This window comes from Anopheles stephensi, chromosome X, assembly GCF_013141755.1.
Source record: "Anopheles stephensi strain Indian chromosome X, UCI_ANSTEP_V1.0, whole genome shotgun sequence".
NCBI lineage: Eukaryota > Metazoa > Arthropoda > Insecta > Diptera > Culicidae > Anopheles > Anopheles stephensi.
In genome coordinates, this window is record NC_050201.1 from 3332775 (window position 1) to 3356597 (window position 23823).

At 49.5% G+C, this 23823-nt stretch overlaps 5 protein-coding genes across 8 annotated transcripts in view; 4 read left to right on the forward strand and 1 right to left on the reverse strand.

The window, feature by feature from the left end:
• The first annotated feature begins 300 nt into the window (after positions 1 to 300).
• On the forward strand, positions 301 to 4740 carry LOC118504331 (endoplasmic reticulum resident protein 44). 4 transcript variants are annotated; one of them, XM_036038680.1, is made up of 9 exons: positions 345 to 840; positions 920 to 999; positions 1199 to 1274; positions 1659 to 1750; positions 1955 to 2348; positions 2471 to 2482; positions 2559 to 2825; positions 2908 to 3106; positions 3195 to 4740. In XM_036038680.1, the coding sequence occupies exons 2-9, from the start codon at positions 958 to 960 to the stop codon at positions 3340 to 3342; spliced, it is 1230 nt and encodes a 409-aa protein (XP_035894573.1). In that variant the 5' UTR covers positions 345 to 840; positions 920 to 957; the 3' UTR covers positions 3343 to 4740. The 4 variants fall into 4 exon arrangements, with proteins under 4 accessions (XP_035894583.1, XP_035894592.1, XP_035894573.1 ...); XM_036038699.1 differs by lacking the exon at positions 2471 to 2482 and having other exon boundaries at positions 312 to 840; XM_036038670.1 differs by having other exon boundaries at positions 345 to 999.
• Positions 4741 to 5088: 348 nt separating this feature from the next.
• LOC118504345 (osteopetrosis-associated transmembrane protein 1) lies at positions 5089 to 6578 on the forward strand. The gene is made up of 2 exons (XM_036038712.1): positions 5089 to 5241; positions 5306 to 6578. The coding sequence occupies exons 1-2, from the start codon at positions 5201 to 5203 to the stop codon at positions 6294 to 6296; spliced, it is 1032 nt and encodes a 343-aa protein (XP_035894605.1). The 5' UTR covers positions 5089 to 5200; the 3' UTR covers positions 6297 to 6578.
• Positions 6579 to 6690: 112 nt separating this feature from the next.
• LOC118504318 (sorting nexin-25) lies at positions 6691 to 12007 on the forward strand. Its single transcript, XM_036038648.1, has 4 exons — positions 6691 to 6844; positions 6938 to 7340; positions 7407 to 7515; positions 7581 to 12007. Exons 2-4 carry the CDS (start codon positions 7220 to 7222, stop codon positions 10804 to 10806), a joined length of 3456 nt encoding a protein of 1151 aa, XP_035894541.1. The 5' UTR covers positions 6691 to 6844; positions 6938 to 7219; the 3' UTR covers positions 10807 to 12007.
• A 404-nt stretch (positions 12008 to 12411) lies between these two features.
• On the forward strand, positions 12412 to 16052 carry LOC118504324 (protein GPR107). The gene is made up of 8 exons (XM_036038656.1): positions 12412 to 12925; positions 13025 to 13135; positions 13201 to 13346; positions 13412 to 13712; positions 13776 to 14164; positions 14248 to 14638; positions 14724 to 14893; positions 14972 to 16052. Exons 1-8 carry the CDS (start codon positions 12824 to 12826, stop codon positions 15126 to 15128), a joined length of 1767 nt encoding a protein of 588 aa, XP_035894549.1. The 5' UTR covers positions 12412 to 12823; the 3' UTR covers positions 15129 to 16052.
• A 551-nt stretch (positions 16053 to 16603) lies between these two features.
• The window catches only part of LOC118504351, a 53528-nt gene continuing 46308 nt past the window's right edge, over positions 16604 to 23823 (reverse strand). Inside the window, exons 3-4 of the mRNA XM_036038724.1 lie at positions 22986 to 23073; positions 16604 to 18216 (exon numbers count right to left, since the gene is read on the reverse strand). Coding sequence (XP_035894617.1) covers positions 18018 to 18216; positions 22986 to 23073 — 287 coding nt within the window. The 3' untranslated portion in view covers positions 16604 to 18017. The remainder of the gene's footprint in view (positions 18217 to 22985; positions 23074 to 23823) is intronic.

A 23823-nucleotide genomic window follows, 5' to 3' on the forward strand; every position in this document is an offset into this window, starting at 1 on the left:
TTGGTACCCAACAAAAGGTGACATAAGGGATCTTAATTTGTAAAAAGAGACATAAGGGTTCCACGTATGTTTACGTATGGTAAAAATGTATGATCGAGCTAGTTCAGCTAGCGATTAAATTGTATCATTAAAACAAGGTATAAAAATCTGTTTTTTCGAATCGTAATTTCGTGCAGGAAGCAACGAAATAAATAAAAAAATTAAATAAAATAAAAGTTGGCCTTTTTTTATTCATACAATCTGACCACTGTCGAAACCACTGTGTTCTAGAGCTTTTCGTGACATCTGTCAACTCGATCCGGGAAAGGTGTACGTGTCTCTGATGCAGCATCACAATAGTGCGTGCGTGTGTGTGTGTGCGTATTTTCCTAATTCGGAACCGCCATCCAGGCAATCCAGGAGCAGTTTTCCTGCTACTTTTGCTGCCCCTTTTTTCCCCACACCAGTCGGACCACTTGGCTTCCGGACGCTTCGCTTTCCTCAGTGGGTGATACGCAGAAGCCAGCTAGGGAGTTGGCAAGCCCGAAACGACGGTCATTATCGTTGGAGCTAGTGCGCGTTTGCCGTAGTGGCCAGTGTCGTTCGTGCGTGAATTCAAACGACAAGTTTGCTGCGCCGGGTGAATTGTCTGTTCTGCATCGTGAACGCCGATCCGGAGAGAAAACGTTAACATCGGACCCGGTACACTTGTTCCCGTTTGATCCGGCGTTTTTTTTTTTTTGCACCTCGGTGTGAGCGCGCTGTTCCAGAGGGTCCACCAGCTTTTCGGTCAGCCTTCCTTCGGTCCCACGGCCCTCGTTCCTTTGCTTCATTTCCCAGTCTCCCGTAGTAGTTAACCGGGTGTGTTTAGCGTACAAATTCCTGTACTATATACACACATACACACACACACATACAACCACGCATTATCGTTGTACAGTTTTAGGTGCAGCGAAAATAACAACACAAAAAAGCAACATGGCTACCAGTGTACATTTAGTGTTATTTCTGTATCTAATGGTAAGTAGAATAAGGCAAGATGAGTGCATTTATGTTTGTCCCCGCTACCCATTACGCATTAGTGTTGGCATTCCGTCGTTATTAACAGGTAGCTTCGAAGCTACCCATCAAGGGTTGAATGTACCCAGTCAACTAGCGCGTGCCTGCTACCTGCGACTATCGGATCCGGATTTTTAATCATATGCATTATCTATTTTAGGTCGTCTGCATGTTCTACAACCCAACGAACAGTGGAGCCGTTCAGCTAAACAGTGAGAATATCGATATGACACTCGGTACGTTTTTTCTTCTTTCTGTTAATTTCTCGTCCATATCAGTAAGACATCGTCAATCGTCGACGTCGCTCCCATTACATTAAGTTCCATTATCATTTCTTTTTACCGGCCAAAATTGATATATCAGAGAACAAAACAAAAAAAAAAGCATGGTATATCTGTACTATCATTGGTTTGCAATTTGGCGATGACGATGCCGAATGATGGCCCATCGTTACATTGCCTTATCAGTCATCATCTTCATGGTTCATGGTTTCGTCAACCCGTGTCTTCTATCGCCGTTTCTTAACGGGTCCTATATTTACACAAGTGTTTTTCAAAAAAAAAATCCAATTATCGTACCACCGTCATTTTATGAGAATGTTTTATTGTCTTTCGTTTTAGCGTCTAACGAACTGGTTTTGATCAATTTCTATGCCGACTGGTGTAGATTTAGTAATATACTGCAGCCAATCTTCGACGAGGCAGCGGAAAAGGTATGTAAACAGTTTGAACCATTTGTCCAAAAGCACACTCCGAAACAGTGGTGCGAAAGCCATCGCATAATCAACACAGATCAACCGCTAGCCACAATCCATGCCAAACTGCACCAATCAAAACAAAAACGCGCCCGCGTGCTCGATGGAACAAAAAATGGTCTCACACCAAATGCGGGTGGGGTGGGGTTTGTTTGTTTACAGGTGCAAGCAGCATTCCCCGAGCCGGGAAAGGTAGTGATGGGTAAGGTGGATTGTGACCGTGAATCAGCGGTCTCGTCACGCTTCCACATCACCAAATACCCCACGCTGAAGGTGTTGCGCAATGGGCAGCCGACCAAGCGGGAGTATCGTGGGGCGCGCACGGTAGAAGCGTTTACCGAGTTCATACGGAAGCAGCTGGAAGACCCGATCCGGGAGTTCCAGAACATCAAGGACCTGGAACAGCTCGACTCGAAGAAGCGCATCGTGGTGGGTTACTTCGACCGCCGGGACATGCCCGAGTACAACACGTTCCGGCGGGTCGCCACCAATCTGAAGGAGGACTGTCAGTTCCACGTTGGCTTCGGAGACGTAGTGCAGGCATTGCATCCTCCAGGTAAAAGAAGTGATTTTTTGTTGTTGTTTTACAATCAGCCTAGAATTAAGAAACACGATATATATAAATGTATTGTCTTACATACCCCTTTTCTGCCTACAATTTTTGATCCGGTTGTAAAGGATACTCAGCAAGTACTTATCCAGTCAAACCGTCCGAGTTGGTCATATTTAAATTCCGATTGCTTCTTTTTATTCATCTTTGTGTCAGGTCACCCGATCATTGTGTTCCGACCGGATGTGGCCATGTCGAACGAAAACGATGAGACGTACATGGGCGATTTGAAGAGCTTCGACGAGCTCAACATCTGGGTGCAGGAAAAGTGCGTACCGTTGGTGCGCGAAATCACGTTCGAAAACGCGGAAGAGTTGACCGAGGAAGGGCTGCCGTTCCTAATTCTGTTTTACGCGCCGGGCGATCTGGAATCGATCAAGGACTACAAAGCTATCGTACAGCTGGATCTCATCACCGAGAAACGTAAGCAAGCTGCGGTTGTCCCATACCGGCGGACGATCGAAACATTAATCATTTTACGGGGGGTTTTTTTTGCGGGTTGCAGAAAATGTGAATTTCCTTACCGCTGACGGCAAACGGTTTGCGCATCCGCTGCATCATCTCGGCAAAACCCAGGCGGACCTGCCACTGATCGCGATCGACTCCTTCCGCCACATGTACTTATTCCCGAACTTTAAGGATATCTATGTACCCGGTAAATTAAAGCAATTCCTAAACGATCTCTACAGTGGTAAACTGCACCGGTAAGTAGTTGTTGTTGTTTTGTGTTTTTGTTTTCGTTGTTGTTGTACCTATTTATTACTAAGCCGCCACACGATTGTATCATTTCAGTGAGTTCCACTACGGCCCCGAAAAGGATACTGCAGCTGATACGAACGCGATCGATGATGGCAAGAAGCCGACGACGCCACCCGAATCCACATTCAAAAAGCTAGGACCGTCGAAGAATCGGTACACTTTGCTACGTGATGAGCTGTAAGGTTGTTGCAATGCTACAAAGTAGACCGCGCCACTAAGCGAAGTGTGGCGATGTGTGTGCGTGTGTGCGTGTGTGTGTGTGTGTGGGTGTCTGTACGTGTGTGAGTGTGTGGTTTAACCGTGGGCGGGACATTACCATTCGTTTCACGGGCGCGTTTCCGATCGCTCCAGTTTCCTGCGCTTCCACACACATAAAGCTGTTGGAGGCACAGGAGGAATTTTTAGCAAAGCAAAGAGTAAGGAGTAGATAAAAAGTGTAGACAGACAGTGGAGAGCGAAGGGCAGTATGTTTTCCATGGACCATAACGTGTACAGGATGTGTCTGCTGATCTATGAACGCTTGCACGATGCGGCTCGCACCTTTCTAAAGGTACAGATTAACCAGAACAAATTCCAAAATGTTTGCTATTCAAGAGATGCTTGCGAAAAAAACGAAACAAATGCATTGGTTTGTTTATTCGCCCATATACTTGGGTACGTACGGCAGAATCGTAAGTCAATGCAGATTTAGCAGGCGTTTAGTTAGCAAAAGCAACCAACTTTACTCGGTGCGGTTGCAGGGTATGTTTTGAAATATGTATATGATTTGCACTCTAATACCGTTGGGGTCGTTCAGTAACCAGCAACACACGATGCTTAACCCAAAATAGTCAATAGCGTACCGCGTGGTAAGATGTTTCTAAAAGTTAAATTTTCTGCTAGTTTTTGTGTTGTTTTCCTCTGCATCCGAGCCCGACGACGTGCTGTTAGGAAGGAAATAAACAAAGCAAAGCTAACAGTGTGCGCTCGTGACGATACATATTCCCAAAAGACATGCTCAAGACGTGCAGCTGGCGCATGAACCTGTCAGCTTTAGCGAGGAGGCATTCTAACGCGCTCGTAATCGAAACAGAAAGAGCGCAAAAATAATAGTTGATGATTTTAATTTGTTTACACGTTTTTCCGTTTTGTTTTTCCTTCTCACACCGTAGTAAGTCCCGTACGTTATAGTCGAGGTAGAAAAATTTACAGTTGAATTGAATGTGTTTTATTTAGTCCTTGTTTTTTTTATGGTTGACTGCTCCAAAAACGAAACAGGCCGCAACCGTACACCATCTATGGCATTATTGAGCTTTACTCCGAATCGCCCAAACTAGATGCACTTTTCGTTGCCGAATGAAACATATTTTCAACCACTATTGCCAACGTTTATCAAAAATTAATCATCCCAAACCTATTGCTACCGCGCAGCAGCAGCAGCTACGCTTGAACTGATTCGGAAGAAGAAGAAAACAAAAAGCTAAGAGGTTGTTGAGCGGATTAAATTGAATCTAAAACTACAAGGCAGGGCAGCGTACAGTCTTTTTCGTAAGGCCATTAGCAAAAACCCTATCAATAAATAAGACAATTAAGCAAACAATCCAGTTTGTTTTTCGTACTGTGAAAGAACGATAAACGAGCGATCGAATTGCGATAGTGAGAGAATCGCTCACATTCTTCTCACCAAGTACCGCTTATGCTCACACATTGTACACCCGCAAAAGGTGCATATAGGTGAGGTGTACTCTCATTTGGAAAATAATGAACAAATCATTTTCTGTGACAAGAAAGGTAAAGCGTTGGGCAATGTTTACACCCGAATGGTGAAATTTTTAATTTGCGCATTGGTGATAAATACGCTGAGTTAGTAAATTCGATTCTGAGATTATGTATTTTGGTTTGTTTTACTGCCATGCGTCTAACTCTTATGTGTAAACCTTAAACGAAACCTGACCGAAGACCGAGAATGAGAGACAGAGAGGAAAATTGTCATGTAAACAAACACATTCAGACCACCTCATGCAGCTGAACATCTGAGTCAGCTCCATTTGCCCACAACGATGGCGCAGTTCGTAGCAGCGATTGGTTTTGTGATTGCCTGGTAAGAAAATCTGTTTTAGATTCCTTATTACCATACTGAAATACTTGTTGTTGTACGATTTTAGCACCTTGGCAACAGTGCTGGCGGAACCGGATTGTAGTGCTGTTCACAGCTTTCTTAGGTATACAAAGGAGCTGATGGTATCGCTGCCAGATCATACTAATCCCGTGTTTAATCTGTGCACCTCGGATATCGCAATTAAGAAATATCGAAACGCGACCATGTTTTACCAAAACATGACAGGTGCGCCGGAATGCCAGAAATATTTCGGACACAATCGCATGAACGTGTACGAAACGATCTACGCCCAGCTAACCGGGCTGTGGAACTCTGCCAACTGTGATGCTTGCACCGGTGCGGTAAACGAAACGGCAAAGTTCATGAACCTCTCGGCGACGCTGGACGCGTGTCTGAAAGGTTCGCACAACCCGTGCGAACTCTGCGACGCAGACTATCAGAACGTGCAGCAGCTGTACGCACAGATCGACAAGCGGATGCACGGTCCGGACCGGATGTGTTTCGACATTGCGGATCGCATGAACCAAACGCGGCGGGCCTGGTCCGGGCAGTACAACTGCTGCAACGATAAACGGCGCTCGATGGTGATCTTTGCCTCGGTCGCCTCGGTTGCCTGCGCGCTGCCCTTTGTGTTTTACGCGCTAATGCACGTGATAACGGTACGGCGGGAAAGGCGTCGTATCAGCTTGCTCAGTGCGTCGAGCGCGAACGATGAGTCAACCGGCGGGCCGTCCAGCTCGCGTACCACCAACGGAGTGTTGCGACACCCCGACATGGAACGCATCATGGAGGCGGACTGTAGCGGTGAGGAAAACGATACGCCCGAGACCGATGATGAGCTGGACGAGGAAGAAAACATTCCGAAGCAGGTAACGGCCGAGGTGAACAATCTCGACGTAAAGGACGGCAATCTGATAGACATTCAGGCGGAGGATAATGCCTCGCCACTGGAGACGGGGCCGGCTGTCGGGGCCACATTTAAAAAAAACTTTAATCTTCAGAAGGATGCATCGGACGATGAGAGTCTGCTGCAGTAAGGGATAGAAGGTAGCTCGTGTAAGATGATGTTAGCAGTTAAAACCAAACTTCTCATGACAGTGTGGTAGCAGCGGGATCAGATTTGTTTTTTTGTTGTTGTCTTTCTTTTCGTTATGTACAAAATCTTGAATTCGTTATTTGCAAAATGCAACAAATGAACGCTGTTAGTCAAGTGTAGGGTTTGTAGCTTGTTAAGTATATTAAGTCCATTAAGTCCAAAGCCGCATCAGTGAAGTTCTAAATAAACCGAAGCAACAGCAGCAAAAAATCACACGCACACACACATAAATCGTCAATTAGCCGGCGTAGGCGTGAGAAAGGCAACAGACAGTGAGTGAGAAAGTGTGCAACGGTTTGACAGCTGCGGTGTTTGCTTGTATTGCCGTCTTGCTGTCATTCCAGGCAGATTAGCCATCAATAACAATCGACGCCCTTGTCCCATTTATATTTATATCACATCCAGGAAACTGCTTATCCACTCGACACGAGCACAAATTTTCCTTTCTTTCCGTGCGAGTGTATATTTCCCAACCCTAACAGTTACCGTGTAAGTGCATCGTTCTACCAACGCACAACCCGTCGGCAGCAAGCACACGGTAAACAGGTGGTAAACAAGGAGGGATTTTTTTTGTGGTTGCAGTTCGGGCGCACGAGTTTCGGTTGGCATACGGTATAGGGAAAAGCTTATCGTTTGGAGAATGATGAAGCGCAGGGCACCGCCTGAAATGCCCGAATGAGGCATCCATCCTCTGGCTGGTGGTTACTCGGTTCGGAGTAACGCAACAGGAACATCTGTTGAGCTGGGTTGGTGAAGCTGATGAAGCGCCGTGTCGCAGTGGGTGGCGAAAAAAACGCGTACCATATTTTGTGGTGAAAACGATAGCAACAGCAGGTTTCGAAGGAACTAGACGTGAACTCCGGTATGAGGGTGCAATACTGGATCGGTGCGATAGCGGCTATTTTATGCGCGGTGTGCGTTTATTCGCCCGTCTTCCTGTACTTTCTGCTGTTCGTCGGTTACTCGCTGGTGCTGATTACCATCGGTAAGATGCCGCCCTTCTATGCGCATAGAAGCCTGCAGCTTTAATTTCGGTTTCCTTTCTGTGCAGCGGTGTTTGGTACCATTTACGTCCACTACAAGCTGACGAACCGTGAATCCGTGCCGTATGTCGACCAAGGTCAAGACGATGAAACAAACGTCCTTTACAATGCCACCCGGTATGTATTGCAGCTTAGGCTTATCGTAGCCACTTGCTCACACTTACTTGTTACCGCTCCGGTAGGTCGCCACTGTTTGGGAAAGGTTCGCCCTGCGCATCGTCAACTTCCCGTGCGTTTGGCGCTCGCACGGGTACACCCGGTTCGGGCGGTGGAAGCGCTTCCGGTAGCGTGCCTGCCAATTCCGGTCAACTGCCAATCATTTTCGGCCGCACGGTTGACGGACTGCTGCAGCAAATCATTGACAATACGATGCGCGATCTAGTCGGACCGGCGCTCGAAACGGTGGTGGCGAACCCGCGCCGCATCGTCGAGTTGCTGCGCGAGGACGTTTGGCTCGGCATCGAGAAGCTGCACGAGCGTGCCGCCCGTATCGACGCACCGAAGCTGATAGCATGCGACTTCGTCCAGAAGGTGACGCTGCACCTGCAGAAGATACGCCGGACCACGGCCAAGCGCGAACCGTCGTCGCAGGACGCGTTCGCTAGCGAAGCGCACGAATCCATCCTGACCGCGTCCTACCTGGCAACGGCCGAGAAGGAGCTGGATTTCCTGAAGAAGATAAGCGAAATATTGATCATATTTCTGCTGCCGCGTGGCTACTCGCTGTCACCGGTGAAAGATTTGCTCAGCGAAGTGATTGCTTACCGTGTGCTGCATCCGGCGATCCGCTACCTGACCGCACCGGACTTTATCAACCAGCAGATAGTGGAGTGTATCGAGACGCGGCTGGTAGCGGTCGCAATACAGAAGCGTAGCCACGAGTATGCGGCCAACTTTGACGATTTTCTTCGCATCATCGACATGACGCAAACGGTCGAGGAGCTTCACTCGATACGGGCCAGCATTGTGAGCGATATACGGCAGGCGACAACGATGCAAACGATGCAACGGGCACGCGGTGGCTTCGCGCTGCCGGGCGACACATCCGGTTCGGCCGGTGGACCCGGACCGGGCGAAAGCCACGGCGATGGGGAACCAGCCGCCACGCTTCGGCTCAAGCGCTACATTCAGCAGCTTTCGTTTGCGAAAAGCCAGTGCGAAAAGTGTCTAACCCGGCTCGGATGGGAGGGAAGCGTTAGTAACGACGTGGATCTGGCCCTTGCCGACATACTGTCGACGGTGGGTGGGCGCCGGGCACTGACCGCCTATCTCGAGCCGATGAACGCAGCCAGCCTCGTCGGCTACTACACGACCGTGGAGGAATTGCGCCGTGCGGCTCGTTCCGCGTGGCACCAGCTCGGGGCGGAGATTTTTTACACCTACATCCGTGCGCCGAGCTCGGAAATTCCGCTGGACAAGGCAACGCGCAAGCGCATGGAAGCGTTTCTGGTCGGCGATGTCGGTGGGCCGGACGTTTTCTACGAGGTGCAGCGCGAATGTTTGGCACTGCTGGAGCAGAAGTACTATCAGCCGTTTCTGCTGAGCGATGAGTACGTGCGGCTGAAAGGTTCGCTGACGCAGGACGAGTTTAAGGAGATCGTTACATCGTGCGTTGCGAACGGATCGGGCAGTGCGGCGGAGCAGCTGCTGGGTGGAGGTGAGCCGGCAGGCGGGAGTGGTTCGGCACTGCACCACGGCAACCATGACAGTCAGGAGAGTCAGGAAAGTGGGGGTAGCAGCTCAGTGAACGGTAGCGACGGCAGCACGGACCCGGCGCTGGCCGACCTTAGCAACCATTCGCAGTACGCACGGAACAAGCTGGACCGGTTGGATGAGAAGCTGGCGAACAAGCAGCAAGCACTGGAAGCGTTAAAGCAATCGCTCAAGCCGGACTCGAAGCTGCTGCTGATGCTGGAGCGCGAGATCGAGTGGTTGCGCAGCGAGCGACGCCAGCTCGAGTCACACCTGCTGCGTACCGCCGTTTGGGGCGAATATCTGGGCAGCTGGCGTGCGATCGTGGAAAGTGTGGACTTCTCGGACGACCGGGAACCGCCCCAGTTTATGATCGTGGTACAGGTGGATGAGATGAACGATTACGGGAGCGGCGGGCGGGACGATACGGTCGTGATGACGGCGCTCGAGGCCACCGACACCATCTCGACCGGCTGGGTGGTGGTGCGCTCGCTGGCCCAGTTTCACACGCTCCACCGTAAGTTGCGCCCGATGTGTGCGGAACTGCGCCAGCTCGATCTACCCTCGAACAACGCGTTCAAGCTGTTCCTGCTCAAGAACGATCGGGCGCTGCTCGAGAAGGCGAAGGCACAGATCCAACGGTACCTTAGCTTCATCCTCGAGGACGACCATCTCAACCAGAGTGAAGCGGTGTACGAGTTTTTGAGCCCCAGCTCGGATCGGCTGAAGCAGGGCGTGGTAGCGAACAGCACTCCGTCACCGTCGAAGAAACCGTCGTCAAAGTTCTCGCTCGCGACGATATTCCGCACCAACAGCGACAAGCTCGAGCAGCTGTGGCACGTGGGCGGTACGGACCGGTCACCGTTTGCCGGTGAGCACGACGCGTTTACGCCGGAAGATGCGGACCAGGTGTCACTGTACCTGGAGGGTGGACCACCGGCCGGCGGCGTATCGTCCGCGTCCTTCGGCTCGCCCTCGCTGGACGGCACGGGTTCCTCGGTGGTGGAGGCACGCGATTCGATAGCCGAACCGCTGTACGCGCTGCTGGGCGAAATATTCGATCTCGGTGGCGTGTTCCGGTGGCTGCGCAAGAGCCTGATATCGTTCGTGCAGATCACGTACGGACAGACGATCAATCGCCAGCTGCGCGAATCGATCACTGCCCTGTTCGATGAGCCGATGCTGCATGCGTACGCCAGTGCGGTGCTGCGCAGTCTGTGGCCGGGCGGTGCATCGCTCCAGCCAGCCAATGGTGGTGCGGGATGCGGGATGCGACTGCTCCCGACGGCCGGCGAGCGCACCGAGGACGAGCGGGAGATGATCATGAACGCGGCCCGCTCACTGCTGCAGGACAACATACCGGAGCTGCTGTGTAGCTTAATCGGTGCGCAAAACGCACGGCAGGGCGCCCTGAAGCTGTTCGAAGTGTTGCAGAATCCGCTCTACAACAAGCAGCTGTTTTACGATCTGCTCGAAACACTTATGCTGGAACTGTTTCCCGAAATACGGCAGCTGAAACCGACCGCTGCCGGTGGGAGTAACAGCAATACGACGGTTAGCAGTACCGCTGCCACCAGCACAACCAGCGGACAACCGCGAGAGTATTACCATCAACCATCGCCGGGTGCTTCGGTGTCCTCACCGACCTCTGCATCGCCCACGCCGATCGGTACGGCTGGTTCCGCTTCAGGTACCCCTATTAGAAGCATATCATAGGCGGCGACATTAAACCAGTGCTGGAACCATTTACGCTGCACGCTTGCTTTCCCTTTTTCCTTCCCGCCCCAGCAGGCTAAGGGTGAATATGGTTTCTTTTTTTTTGCGGCCAAGCCGGTATTTTTTATTTGTTCCTTTAGTTGAAATTTACATCATTTTCAAACGTGTTATAGATTTTACTTAAAAATGATTTGTGATTGAAACAAAAAACTGTATGGCTATGAAATTGAATAGGTACTTAAAAAATTAGTATTACTTAGGTTGTGTTGCACAAACAGATATGTTGCGTTTGGGGTACGATCGATATTTGGTTAAATTGCAGCAAATTATTAACCATTCAGCATCACTAGCCCACGCGGAGTGGAGGAGTGCTAACAACAGTAATGGTGCACCCGGCAAAGACATGAACTTACATTAGCAAGGGGTTCAGGGTAGCTTGTAAGGACCGTTCAGTTAAGGACGTTTAATTTAATTTAGTACAAATGGAAGACTAACTATCATTCCAAACGAGACGTGTATACCAACGTAGCATTTTCGTGTCGGTAATTGCTGAAACGAAAGGAATTCTTTCCACCGTAGAAACACACCCACACCCCTCCGGTTTATTACCGTACTGTATTATTTACATGAACTATTCTTACACCGCTTAATATATTTGCTAACGAGAAAAGCAAAAGAAAACCCCAAAGGTTACGGGGCTTTTTTCCTCGTTCTACAGAATAAGAGGAAATCAGTGAGCATTTGTAAAAGTGCAAACGTGCGTTTTTTCCCGTATGCGACTGCATTTCCCACTCTCTATCCCACCCCTCCCAGGATATGAATGCGGTTATAAAACAGGAACAGGCAGATGAAATGTGTGTGTGTGTGTTTTTCTTTCTAGTCTCGCGATTCCGAAGTAGGACGAAGGGACGTTACAACAGATCAAGAATGTGCGGGCAAGCGTTTAGGAAGGAAACGGACAACACTCACACGCATCATAAGAAGAACAAAAAAAATTATACCAAAGGAAGAAAAAAAAAACATTATTGTATAAGAAAGCAAGTATTTTAGTAATTAGGCCCTTCCCCAACATGCTTTTAAATGTGCTGTGAGTGAATCAAACTGCAACCGCGTGTGTGTGTGTGTGTTTGAGTGTGCGAGTTCAATAAGCTGATAGAAGGAAGGAAATTAAAGATAATAATAAAGATCGTAATCAAATCAATGTTGGGTAGTTAAACAGAGGTTTAGGAAAAGAAAAACGTTCCCAACTGCCAAACAGAGAGCCGTTATTTTAAATTCAAATAGTAGCCACTGACGCAAGGCGATGCGAACAGAACCTAACCGTGAGGTGAGTGGCCCCGTGACAGCTCGAGTGAGCCACGAGTGAGCAGCGTGAGTGTATAGTGAGCAGGTGAGATGGGTGAGCAAGTGAAGTAAGCGAGCGAAAAAAAAAAAAAACAACAAATAAATATTAATCATTCGAATGGAAATGCGTATGTAGGATGCGTGTTGCTTAGTAAATGTAATGTTCAGTTACTATCTACCTAGCACGTGCTAAATTACGGGCTTAAAAAAGGGAGCCAACACTACACTGCTTTTGTGTTTGTGTGTGCCTATCTGGCAATCGCTCACCACTCGCATCGACATCGTTCGCGATGTAACAAAACGTCAAACGGCAACATTTTCACTGTTTGTGCTAGGGGCCTGTGTTTATGCTGTGTTTTGCTGTGGTAAGCTGCACTGGTAGCCCCATTTTCATTTTCATCCCACACAAAACTTTGTTTTCCAACCGGACGGTGGGTCGATAAGCAAAAACAAAAGGGGGGCCCGAATCGGTCATTTCGCAAGGTGAGACGTTCGGTCACTTGCCAGCACCAGCGTACCGAGAGCTTGCACGACCTGTAATGTTTCCACACATCCGTCGTGTTGGAAACAGTACCACCACCTAAGAGCCGTAGCGGATAGTTTTGACTTCAGCAGCAGAAGGATAGCAACCATTTGGCCCGCAGTTCACCGCGGGCGTCGACAACCGGGAAGCATGAGCCGGAGATGGACCGGCCTACTGATGACCGTGGCAGTACTGCTCGTTGCACTGTTCGTGACGGTAACAGTCGCCCGGCGGCATCACCTGGAAGTGCGGGTAAGTATCGGACGAGCGAAGGTCAATCCGACGCAAGAGCCACCGGAAGGTCTTCTAATCACAACAAAACTCTATCTGTTTTTTTTTTTTTTATTTCAGGATGATTTTCGACGGTACATTTTGCTCAGCACGTTCGGGTTTTACGCTGGCGGTGTGCTGGATGTACGGGTGTCACACTTTCGGGTAGATCCCGGCACGGAGGATAACATGGTAAGCGATCCGCAAATGCCCCTTGTGGTCCCTAATAGCGCAACCTAACACCCTTTCGCACGCAGTTTGGTCTTTCGCTCGACAAAACAATGTCCGACTCGATGAACCCGTACCTCGATTCGCACCAGGACAAGTGCATCCTGACCGAACCGGTGGCGGTGCAAAGCAACGGACCGATCGTGTTCTTCAAGATGGATCTGAAGCAGAATGTGTGAGTAGCGCGTGCGGCCTTGGGGTGCAATTTGTTTGCTTGACTGTTCACACCGATTCATGCAGGGTGCACGTAAGCTGTTCGAAGGACTGGCAGAACATTCACTTGTACAAGGACCGGAGCGGTGTGCCGGCACTACGCTCCAAGCGTCAGTCGTTCGCACGGGCAAGCGATTCCAAGCTGGTGTACATGCAGCGACGCCGTCGGTCCGCCTATCACGTACCGGCCGAGTCGAATGATTTTGCCCAGGCAGCGGCAGTCGGTGCGGTCGCGGACGCTGGCAGCGATGCGGCAACCGTCTGCAGCAAGCTCACACTACCGCTCGAGGTGAAAGCGGACGATATGTTCAAGTACTACAGCTTTAATGTGAGTGATCGAGTGGGTGCCTTTGGAAAATTGAACTGACGATTGCATTCTTCGAAATTCCAGTTCGCCATCTACGTTGCAACCAAGCAGGAGGAAGGACTGTACAACCTGTACTTCCACAGCTGCCCAAACTACGCCCCGAACAGTCTGTACGAGCTTAACTTTAACGTGGACATTGAGGAGAAGAACAGCGGCAACTATCTGTCGGCCGGTGAGATGCCACTGCCGGCACTCTACTTCATGATGTCGGTGCTGTTTTTCCTTTCCGGACTGTTTTGGTTGTTTATACTGCGGAAAAGCAAGCACCCACTGTTCAAGATACACTACCTGATGGGTGTGCTGGTGTTTCTGAAATCGCTCTCGCTGATGTTTCACGCGATCAACTACCATTTCATTGAGGTGCAGGGTGAGCATGTCGAGGCATGGGCCATCCTATACTACATCACGCATCTGTAAGTGTTTGCGCGTGCCGTACAGGCCGGACTCTGTCTGAATGTGTTTTTTTTCTTCCTCCATCCCCTTTCTCACTCGCTAGCCTTAAAGGAGCGGTGTTGATCATCACGATCGTGCTCATCGGTACCGGGTGGACGTTCATCAAGCACATACTGGCGGACAAGGACAAGAAGCTGTTCATGATCGTCATACCGCTGCAGGTGCTGGCGAACGTGGCGGAGATTATCATCGCGGAAAGTGACGAAGGCGATAAGGAGTACAGCACCTGGCGGGACATCTTCATGCTGGTGGATTTGCTGTGCTGCGGCGCGATACTGTTCCCGGTCGTGTGGTCGATCCGGCATCTGCAGGAAGCCGCCGGTACGGACGGTAAGGCAGCGATCAATCTGCGCAAGCTCAAACTATTCCGCCAGTTCTACATCATGATCGTGTGCTACATCTACTTTACGCGCATCATTGTAATTCTGCTGAAGGTGCGTACGGGAACGTTTTGTAGGAAAACTCGGCTGTAGGATCTCTCAAAAACAACAAAAAACCTTTTTTTATTTACTGCTGTAGATTACGGTCGCGTTCCAGTACGCTTGGCTGGATGAAATGTTCAAAGAGATGGCCACCTACGTGTTCTTCGTGCTGACCGGGTACAAGTTCCGACCCGTTTCGCAGCACCCGTACTTTTCCGTGCACGGTGACGATCTCGACGACGATGACGATGATGGGGAGGTGGAAATGTAAGTAGCGCCCTTCAATACGCCCTACTACGAACTAAGAACCGATAGTCTAACACCGCATTTCGTTTCCATTTCCAGTCTTACCCAGTCCGGGTTGAGTGACGGCATCAGCAAGATCACCAACCGATCCCAACCATCGTCCGGCGCGGCGTCCGGCGCAACGTTGGTTGAATCGCACGAAGAGGAGCGCGAAAATTTAATTAGCAAGCGAGAATCGTCACACGAGTATGATTAAGTTTCCCTAACGGAACTCGAGAGAAAAGAGAGGGAGAGAGGGAGAGGAGAGAGAGAGAGAGAAGAAAGGGGTCAGGAACCGTACTTGTACTAGCACTTTACTTCGGCATTCGCAAATCCTCACACACACACACACACGAACCGAAAGGGTTGTAGGATAATTTAGGGCTGATTTAGACTTGATTAGTTCTATTATATACACACACAGAGAGAGACACAAATACACACGCGATGGCTTTAAACCTCTTGGCTGACCGGATCAAAAGTCAGATGCAGCTCGACACTACTACTACTAATACTACTACGCAACGGGGGATAGCAAGAAGAAGAAGGAGTAGGCCACAGTTTTTTTTTCAAACAAACAAAAATTAATATAACTACACACACACACACACACACACACACACACACACTAAGAATTGAGGGTAGTTTTTGGAAGCGCGATTACAATTTACCCCCCCCTCCAAAAGCCTCTTTCCGGGCTATTTTGAAACTAAAGATAGATTATTACGCAAACATTTAACGAGCACGTTCAACGAATGGCCGGTGGGAACGAAACGTTGAGCCGTGGGGGGTTGAAATGAGGGGGTGGTCGGTACGGGGTTGAAAATCCGCTCGGCTCGCTGTGATCGCGCTTTGTGTCCTTCCCACTGGACAACCGGTGATGTAGTATGGCAGGGATGATTTGAGTTAGAGGTTTTGATTTTCATTTTTAAAGCGGACCACAAAGACACACACACACGCATACATTCAACGAAAAACGAGGCAAAAGAAAATATGGCAAAGGGCCAGACACACGCGCCAGAAATGGGGGTTTAGAGCAGGGTCTGGAACTGGCCGCGGATCGGGACACACAGAAGCTGGATACTAGACATACCATACCGTATATATGTAAGCTAAAATAAATCACCCTGATTAACTGATACATATCGAGTGAAGGGTTTAAGGTAATCTGCGTCAGGGAGAGGCGAATCATCCACCTATGGAGCACGTCTAAACGATATGGCTTGGTGGTATGAACACGTTCCGGCTGCATCCTATCACTCTCAGGTCTGACTTCACTTGATCCAGCCAACGAGCTCACTATGCTCCTCTACGCATCGTGTCGAGACTTCTGGTAGGGCAGAAGCATCCTCATCACGTACAACCGTCAGGATGTCTCTGCATCGCGTAACAGCTCAGCTAGCTCGTGGTTGATGGCGAGTGTATTGGTGTCTTCCGCTAGCGCTTGGTCCAAGAGGTAACAGATGTCCGGTCCCATGATTTCGATGTCATCCGCGAATCCAAGGAATTGAAGATCCCGGGTAAACAGGAGAGTCCCCGATGAGATTCGTACCCAATTCGAACACTATTAGAGGCCTCGTCTAATATCTCCACATGCCTTCTGGACTCTAGCCAGCAGATTTGATGTGTAAGAGGCCTCCTTTACTCTCTTTTGTTTTCGGCAAGCAAATCAAACTCCTCCACCTCCATATCTCCACCATATATTGCAATTCTTTATTCCGTGCGCTCGTTCGCTGCTCTCGGTACACTCGGCCATTACACAACATTAAACAGGGGGAAGGAGGTTTCAATATATGTGATGTTTATTATCATTTTATTTTTTTTCCCAGTAAATTTATTCACTACTACTTGATTATTAGCCATAGAAACACAGCACCGCGCTTGTCCGCGCGTACAGATTCTTTTCCAGGAGGGATTTTTGGGGGGGGGGGGGGGGGGAATGCTTTAAATTCCAATTGTTGCCTGTTTTTCGGTTACCGCTTCTTCAGCAAGTCCATGATATAGTACGCGTACTCGACGGGGGAAATGTTTGGGTCAACGCTACGTTTCTAATCGCATGTTTGTTGTTCGTTTGCTTCAAAACTCCATGCAGCCGTCATTGCAGGCGCTGTGTGTGTGTGACGCTGATATGAATATGTTTAATAGAATTTGGTTCCATTTAGTTTTCCGGGTTGTTAGGAGGGATTTTCTTTTCTCTACTTTGTGGATGAGGGCTTGCAAAATGTGACGCCCTTCTATATATACTATATATATATATGTATATCTATACGTGCTCATACAAATGGAGATGTGTGTTCTGTGTCTGTTCCCGCCTAGTTTTGCTAGTAAATATGTTCGGGGTTTTACCTTCCGGGGCTATTAACATTGTCTTTGGGGAAGAGGACACACAGAAGGTATCGCTTGATTACTTGCTAAACCGTGGACAACAGCGTTCAGGATTGTTTTTGCGCAAACAGAAAAACACGATCGGGGTTTGCTCGGTTAGCAAGAATCTCTGGGTAGTTCTTGCCTGTCCGTAACAAACGGGAAGTGGTAGTGGAGATGATTGGTTCTGTTCGAGGATATGCAAAACACCTCACCGAGGCTTCTTCAACTGTTTCAGCCAACCAACATTTGGCTATAAATCTCTTCCGGGAGAGTAAGGATCTCGTCAGGAACTTCTGGACCCCTTCCTGGGCGCCATTGCCAATTGCACGTGGTTGTACAGGTTTAGCTGTTTTAGTAATAATATATTAATCCGCTATCAGCTCTTGGACGTTGGACGCGCGAGAATGGACGTGAGCCTTGGTTTTGGATTTGGAAGCTATGCTTTCGGCCAATTGGAACAACGGGGCTCGTCTTAGGGACCACCAATACATACACATACATACATCCATACATACATACACACCGAATAGGGGGGGGGGTTTCCCTCTCCCTCTCTCTATGAGCAAGCATTTGGTAACACATTAAAAGGTAACAACCAGTGAAACCATCACCCAAAAGTGTTTTCGCGCATACACTAGCCGCCATTGCTCAAACTAGACGTTAGACTGCTGCAGGTCCGCCTCAACAAAACACTAATGCTAAACCGAAAAAACACGAAGCGCCTAGTTGCTGCAGTTGCTTAAAGCAACCGTTCCAGATCTTCGCTCTCGGCATCGCTCGTGCCGGATTCGGTGTCGGTGTAGTCGTCCTCGTCGCGCCGGTTGCGCCTGCAGCACGGCAGCCGCCTATCGTCCTCGTAATCGCTCCAGTGCTCGAACTCTTCCTTGTGATGCTCCAGCAGCATCAGCGAGGAGAACAGACTATCGCAACCGCTACAGCTGTAACGAGACACACGAGAAGATCGGGGTTAGTAGAGGTAGATCGGTGGCTATATTCCAAGTGCTATACTGAAGATGATCCATCACAGCTGCTTCCAACTTGCTAGGCCAAGGCGTTCAGGATCCTTCGCTTTGACGGAATTCGAGTCTTCTTATCAGATGCTCCAAACCAGATCTACTTTGGTGAGCTCCGAGGGACCGAAATTGGGGAATTAGTGGCAACCAGAGACCTCACCTACATGAGACTCATCTACCAAGAAACAACGACTCTACATCTCCATTTTCCCTCCAGGAAGTATTCGAGGTCTACTACGACAACACTGACTTAGAAAAGAGAGACTGCCGCTTCTTGAGCTTTGCTTATCTCTGTGCTGTCCATGTACAAATGACTAGATACATGGACATGAGGCCTTGTCAACTCTTAGACTCTATGCATGTCTCGACATGGCCGGCATATAATGGCGCACCATTGTCTGAGGTCTTGTGCTTGATTGATGTCTCGCAAGTCTGACGAGCTTCATCAGTCAGCCTTAAGCAAGTATAAAGGATGACTTCCCACTACTGTCCAAGCGAGACCAGTCCTCGGTCGTCCCTGCGACGTGGATTTAATGCTTTCTGAAGATTAGGCTAGCGTCCTTCAGAAAGATACTTTAGGCGATGACAGTATGCCCGAACTATTCCCATGAGGATGACAATGTGATGGATTGGAATTCTATCACCCAGATTTTGAGCTACTGTAGCTATGGCGATGAAGTAGACTCCGTGACGGCTCGTACTTAGGTACGGAGAAGCAGATTGCCGGGGATATTATGAGTTTAATACGTCAGTCCACTCTAACGAAGTGAGTCATATCTCCAGAGCATAGTGTCCCGGTTTTGAGCGGATAATGCTGACAACGGTGTCATGTACATCAGACCACAGAAATCAGAACTACTTTAATGGCTAGACTATCTTATCCAGGACCTAGAGTATCTTCCCAACATTAGCTCACATTTCGCGGATCCTCGTACATAGGACTGACTGAGACTTGAGAGACTATCTAGCGCAGATAATTAGAATCGCTATTGCAGATAGGCATCCAGAGGGAACCCAGACTTCACATAAGGCAAAAAAAACAACTCTCCAATACTAGATCCAAGCCGCATTCTACAAACATATAGCCACACCTTTCAGGGCGGCTCTAAGCAGTAATTACTAGCAGGTCTGTCTTAGCTACAGAACAATTGGACAAGACACTCTGATAGATTACTTGACAGACGCGTCACGATCTTCGCCTGCGCCAGAAGCTCTCGAAAACCACAGTTCCGGTCTAGCGCCGACGGCCAACCAATCCAGTGGACGCCAACGCAACTTGCAGGGCTACCACGCCTCCTCGGTTGCTTAAAACAATCCATTGGTCGGTACTTGCGTCAGTTGTGAGTCTCTTTCCGATCGACGACGCGCTTACCGGCGTTGAGATATTCGTCGCATGCCCCCCCCCGTTAAGGGGCTCGTTGTCTCTGGGACAGCGTGTTAAACCAGGCAACTACTGGATTGAAGTTTGTACGACGTCCCTCCGGAAACTAGCTATTTTTATCATCCGCTTCTCTGCTTCTCCAACTCCGCTTCTGCGGGGCCTCCGTTGGACAGACATTAACTTTAACCCGTTGTAAAATGTCAGGAAAACTACGCCGCCCGAACTACAACCGAGCTCCAACAGTGGCCGAAGACGCGTGCCGCACTTTGTTTGTGTATCCCGCGTAACCGGGCGCAACCTTCTTCCAGAGAATTTTCCGGACCAATTCTTATCCTCGTGTCTGCGTGCTGGCTCAACCGAACCGGGTGCGGCCGCTCTCCGTTCCGCCTGTTTGATCGTGGCAGTGGAGGAAAAATTGTACACGCTCCAGCAGCAGCGACCCATACCGGAATTCCAGCCAACCGCTGGAAACTTCAAAATCCAGTCAACCGACGGAAGTTTGGTTCGGTGTGTGTGTGTGTGTGTGTGTATGGCAGGATATTGCAAAACAAGCAGGGCTTCTGGCTTTTTGCTGAGGGAAGAAGGGATATTGAGCGGGGTGGGTTAGCGGTGGCCAACCCGCCCCAGGATCTTCTACCGAAGTCAGCGAAGCGTTAAATGATACTTCGATCCAGTTTGTTCTATATCCGAGATTTCGCGTGCCGCTGGCGCCCTCGTCGAGCCGTCCGCTGCTCCCAGGTCAGGGAACCATTGAAAGTATTGATTTCACCATTTTCTGCTCGGTTCCTTGCTTTTTTTTTGTTTTGTTTAGGCTTCAGTTTACAGCCGGTTCGCCAGCTGATAAATTTCCATCCAATGGCGGCCCAGTCCACGTTACCGTTTCCTTGATTTCTTAGGCATCTTAAGAGCTGATGTCGTGTAGAATTTTCCTGTTCCTCAATTTTTCTGGCTGCCTGGGCAAAACTCGCGGTAAAGTTTGATAGGCGAAATTGAATCAATTCCAATGTCAGGTTTTTCCTGAGACTTGGGACCTTACTCGTTCAATAGTCGGCATTGAAGCAGCATTGGCCTCAAACGATTGACTTCCCAGTTTGGGAGTTCGTCTAAATATTGTCCCATTCTAAACATGAGACACACACACACACACGCGAAAGTCACAGTAAGGCTCCAGTTTCGCCATCGTCGCCGATCGATTGGAAACGCTGACGAGTGCTGGATGCATGCAAGGGTTTCCATGGTAAGCGGCGTTACACTCATTATTCTGTACGGTGCCGTGTGCTGTTGTTATTGTTCCCACACACCCATCACCTCCTCCAGCAAACACGGACCCGCTGGACCACCGAACGGCCATCAAATGAAAGCACCTTCCCAACAGTGTTGGCAGGCATCCAGAGCAGAGAGGACGGTTAGGGAGGGGGTTGACGGGTCGGTGAGGTAACGCACCATCGCACCCACAAATGCCACATGCGTGCGTTACAGTTTACGTCAACCAGCTCATAAAAAGGGCTCGTGTGATGGGGTGATGCTCTGGTCTGTTGAAGCGCAACTCGTCTATGTGTCTGTCCGTTGTAAATAATGCTCGATTTGCTTCAGGTCCATCATCTCGTTGGGTTCGATACAGTATGTGTGGGGAAACTGCATCCTGAGCTCGAGCCACCCCCTGGACTTCAATGTCCACCGGCACTACCGTTGCGCCGAAAACCCGTCATAACGGTCGTCTGGTACTGACGTTTCGGTAACCGGTCCCCGGAGATTGGGTCGTAATGTGGCGAACGTCCATGGAGACGTTCCTGGCCCGGTGCGACACGCCCGACCGGCGCCAACTCTAATCACTTGACACGGTCCTTACTCACGGTGGAGCCTTTTTCTGTTTGTACACTGGCGAAGTACACGATAGGGGGACGATTCTAGGGCGGTAATTTCTTCCCGGGAACCGTCAAATCGGACGCTAGAAGAATCCCGCACGCCAACCACAATAGCTGTTTATCCTGCATCAGTAAACCACGGTCCATCGCAACCCGCTAGTCTGTGGTAATCGAATGATCCTGCCTCGGGAGACAGGCCCAGAAATAGTTTCATCCACCGAGCCAACGTGCCTAAAAGGCAATTATCTAGAGAGAGAGAGAGAGAGTGAGAAAGACGCTAGGCTAGTAATAGAATGTCCTCGGCTGTGTGAGTGCTCGGAGGACTCAGTCGAACCTCCACCCCCGCACGCTATTTAACCCTCTTAATAAATCGGTCGCAATTCAATCGCACAACACTCACCCAAAATACGAGACGTGTGTACGTAAATAGCTGAGGAGCAAAAAGCATTAGCCAGGTTGGTGGAACAAGGAACGAAGAGGTTCCTTTGAACCTCAAACGATACCAAGCAGCGCAGAGCCATCCACCGTGATCTAATAGAAGCAGCCGGCGCAAAGCCTTCGTACCCGCTTCCTAACAGGTGTTTACATTTGCATAATGAATGGAAATAAAAACCACTGGATGGAACACTCCATCCAAAAAAAAAGAAGGAAAAACTCCTTATTGAAAGACTTTCATCTTCATCATCTCCACCATCATCATTATCATCTTCATCAACGTTTCGAGAAATTAAAGTCCGGAACGTTCTCCTTCCGGGGTTTTTTTTTAGTTTTTGATGGGGAAAGTAAACCAGAGTAGCTTAAGAAGGAAAATTATGTATTCCGATGGCGCCGGCTGGAGTCTTTGATGCACGCCACAGCTGCGTGCACCAGGTAGTAGTAGCCGGGCCGGTACAATTACTGTGGATGCACCATCCCAACCGGACCACCGGTCGTTTGAAGTTGAATTTAATCATTCGCCGTTCGCTGGTGCCGGTTGGGAAGAGCTCCGGTCCGTCGTGGCATCCCCAAAAATGGAGCATCCAGCGACTTTTGAAGTTAAAGTGACCGGTGAATCTCTGGATGCTGGATTCTGGAACCATCACCACTTGTGCAAGGTACGGTGAATTTATGAATTGCTGCTTTATGAAAGTGTCTTGATGGCTGTCCAGTGTAATGCAACTTCGTCTTCTCGGAAGCTACATTACCGCGTCCAGTCTGTACGTATCGTCCGATGTTGCACACGTTCGCCGACACTAATCGAGTTAACCTATGATCCCGTCCAGCGAAGATAAAGCTGTCCGGGGCGATAATAAACGTCCGAAGCTCAATATCAGCTGGGTTTAGCATTTGTGGACAGAAACGGTGACAGACTCATACGGCGGGCGGGCGACGGCGTTTCGGCATTTCTGGAACACAATTCATCCAGCAAGCTAGGAATTTGCACACCTCCCGGGCGGGATAGAACTTACCCAAAGTGACGCTTCTTCTGCTGGTGGGACGCCAGCTGACGGCGGCAGCGGAATGCCCGATCGCACACATTGCAGGTCAACGACTCATCTGTGGAGAGAGCGAGAGAGAGAGAGAGAGCGGGTGTCATTGTTGTTTAATGGAAGGCAGAGGTTTGATTGAATTGTGTGTCATCGCCGGCATCGAGAGAAATCAAAGTACGTGGCCGGTAGTAAAATGCAATTGAAATGCAAATCGATGGCAAAGTGTGTAATCGCTTTTGGGGCAAAGATTGACGCACACTAGCACGCATTATACTGTAGTCAATTTCTGGCTGTGTGCATCAGGTCCAAGTCGTGCGTGTTGCGGATGGACCTGCTATGTCCACAGTTTGAAATGGACGGCATCGGCCGAAACTTCCCACCAACTACCCTACAACTGCTCTGCTGCGCTGATCGGTACACGATTTGAAGCTCCACCTTCAAATCCTGGATAGCTGGTTTGCCGGGCACATTCCACACAAGGGGAGAGGGGGGGGGGGGGGGGGAGGGAAGAGTGCCGTGCAAGTTTAGGGCGATGCGAGGTAATGTATTATTCATGGTGCAATCCGACGGCTACCTTCTTCCGTTGGCCCCGTTTGCATCAGCGTTCGCCGCGAGCCATCGCGTTCCAGGTTCCCCGTCGTCGATTCGCCGGGATGCGTTCCCGCCTTAACCTTAAAATGGTAAACCGCACTTGACAACGGGTATTATGCTTTACACGTCCAACAGCGCGACGCAGAATATTTCGCCATCGCCCGGGGATTTTTTTTGTTTTCGGAACATTCCACCCCGCGGGGGGGGGGGGGGGTTTTCGAAACCG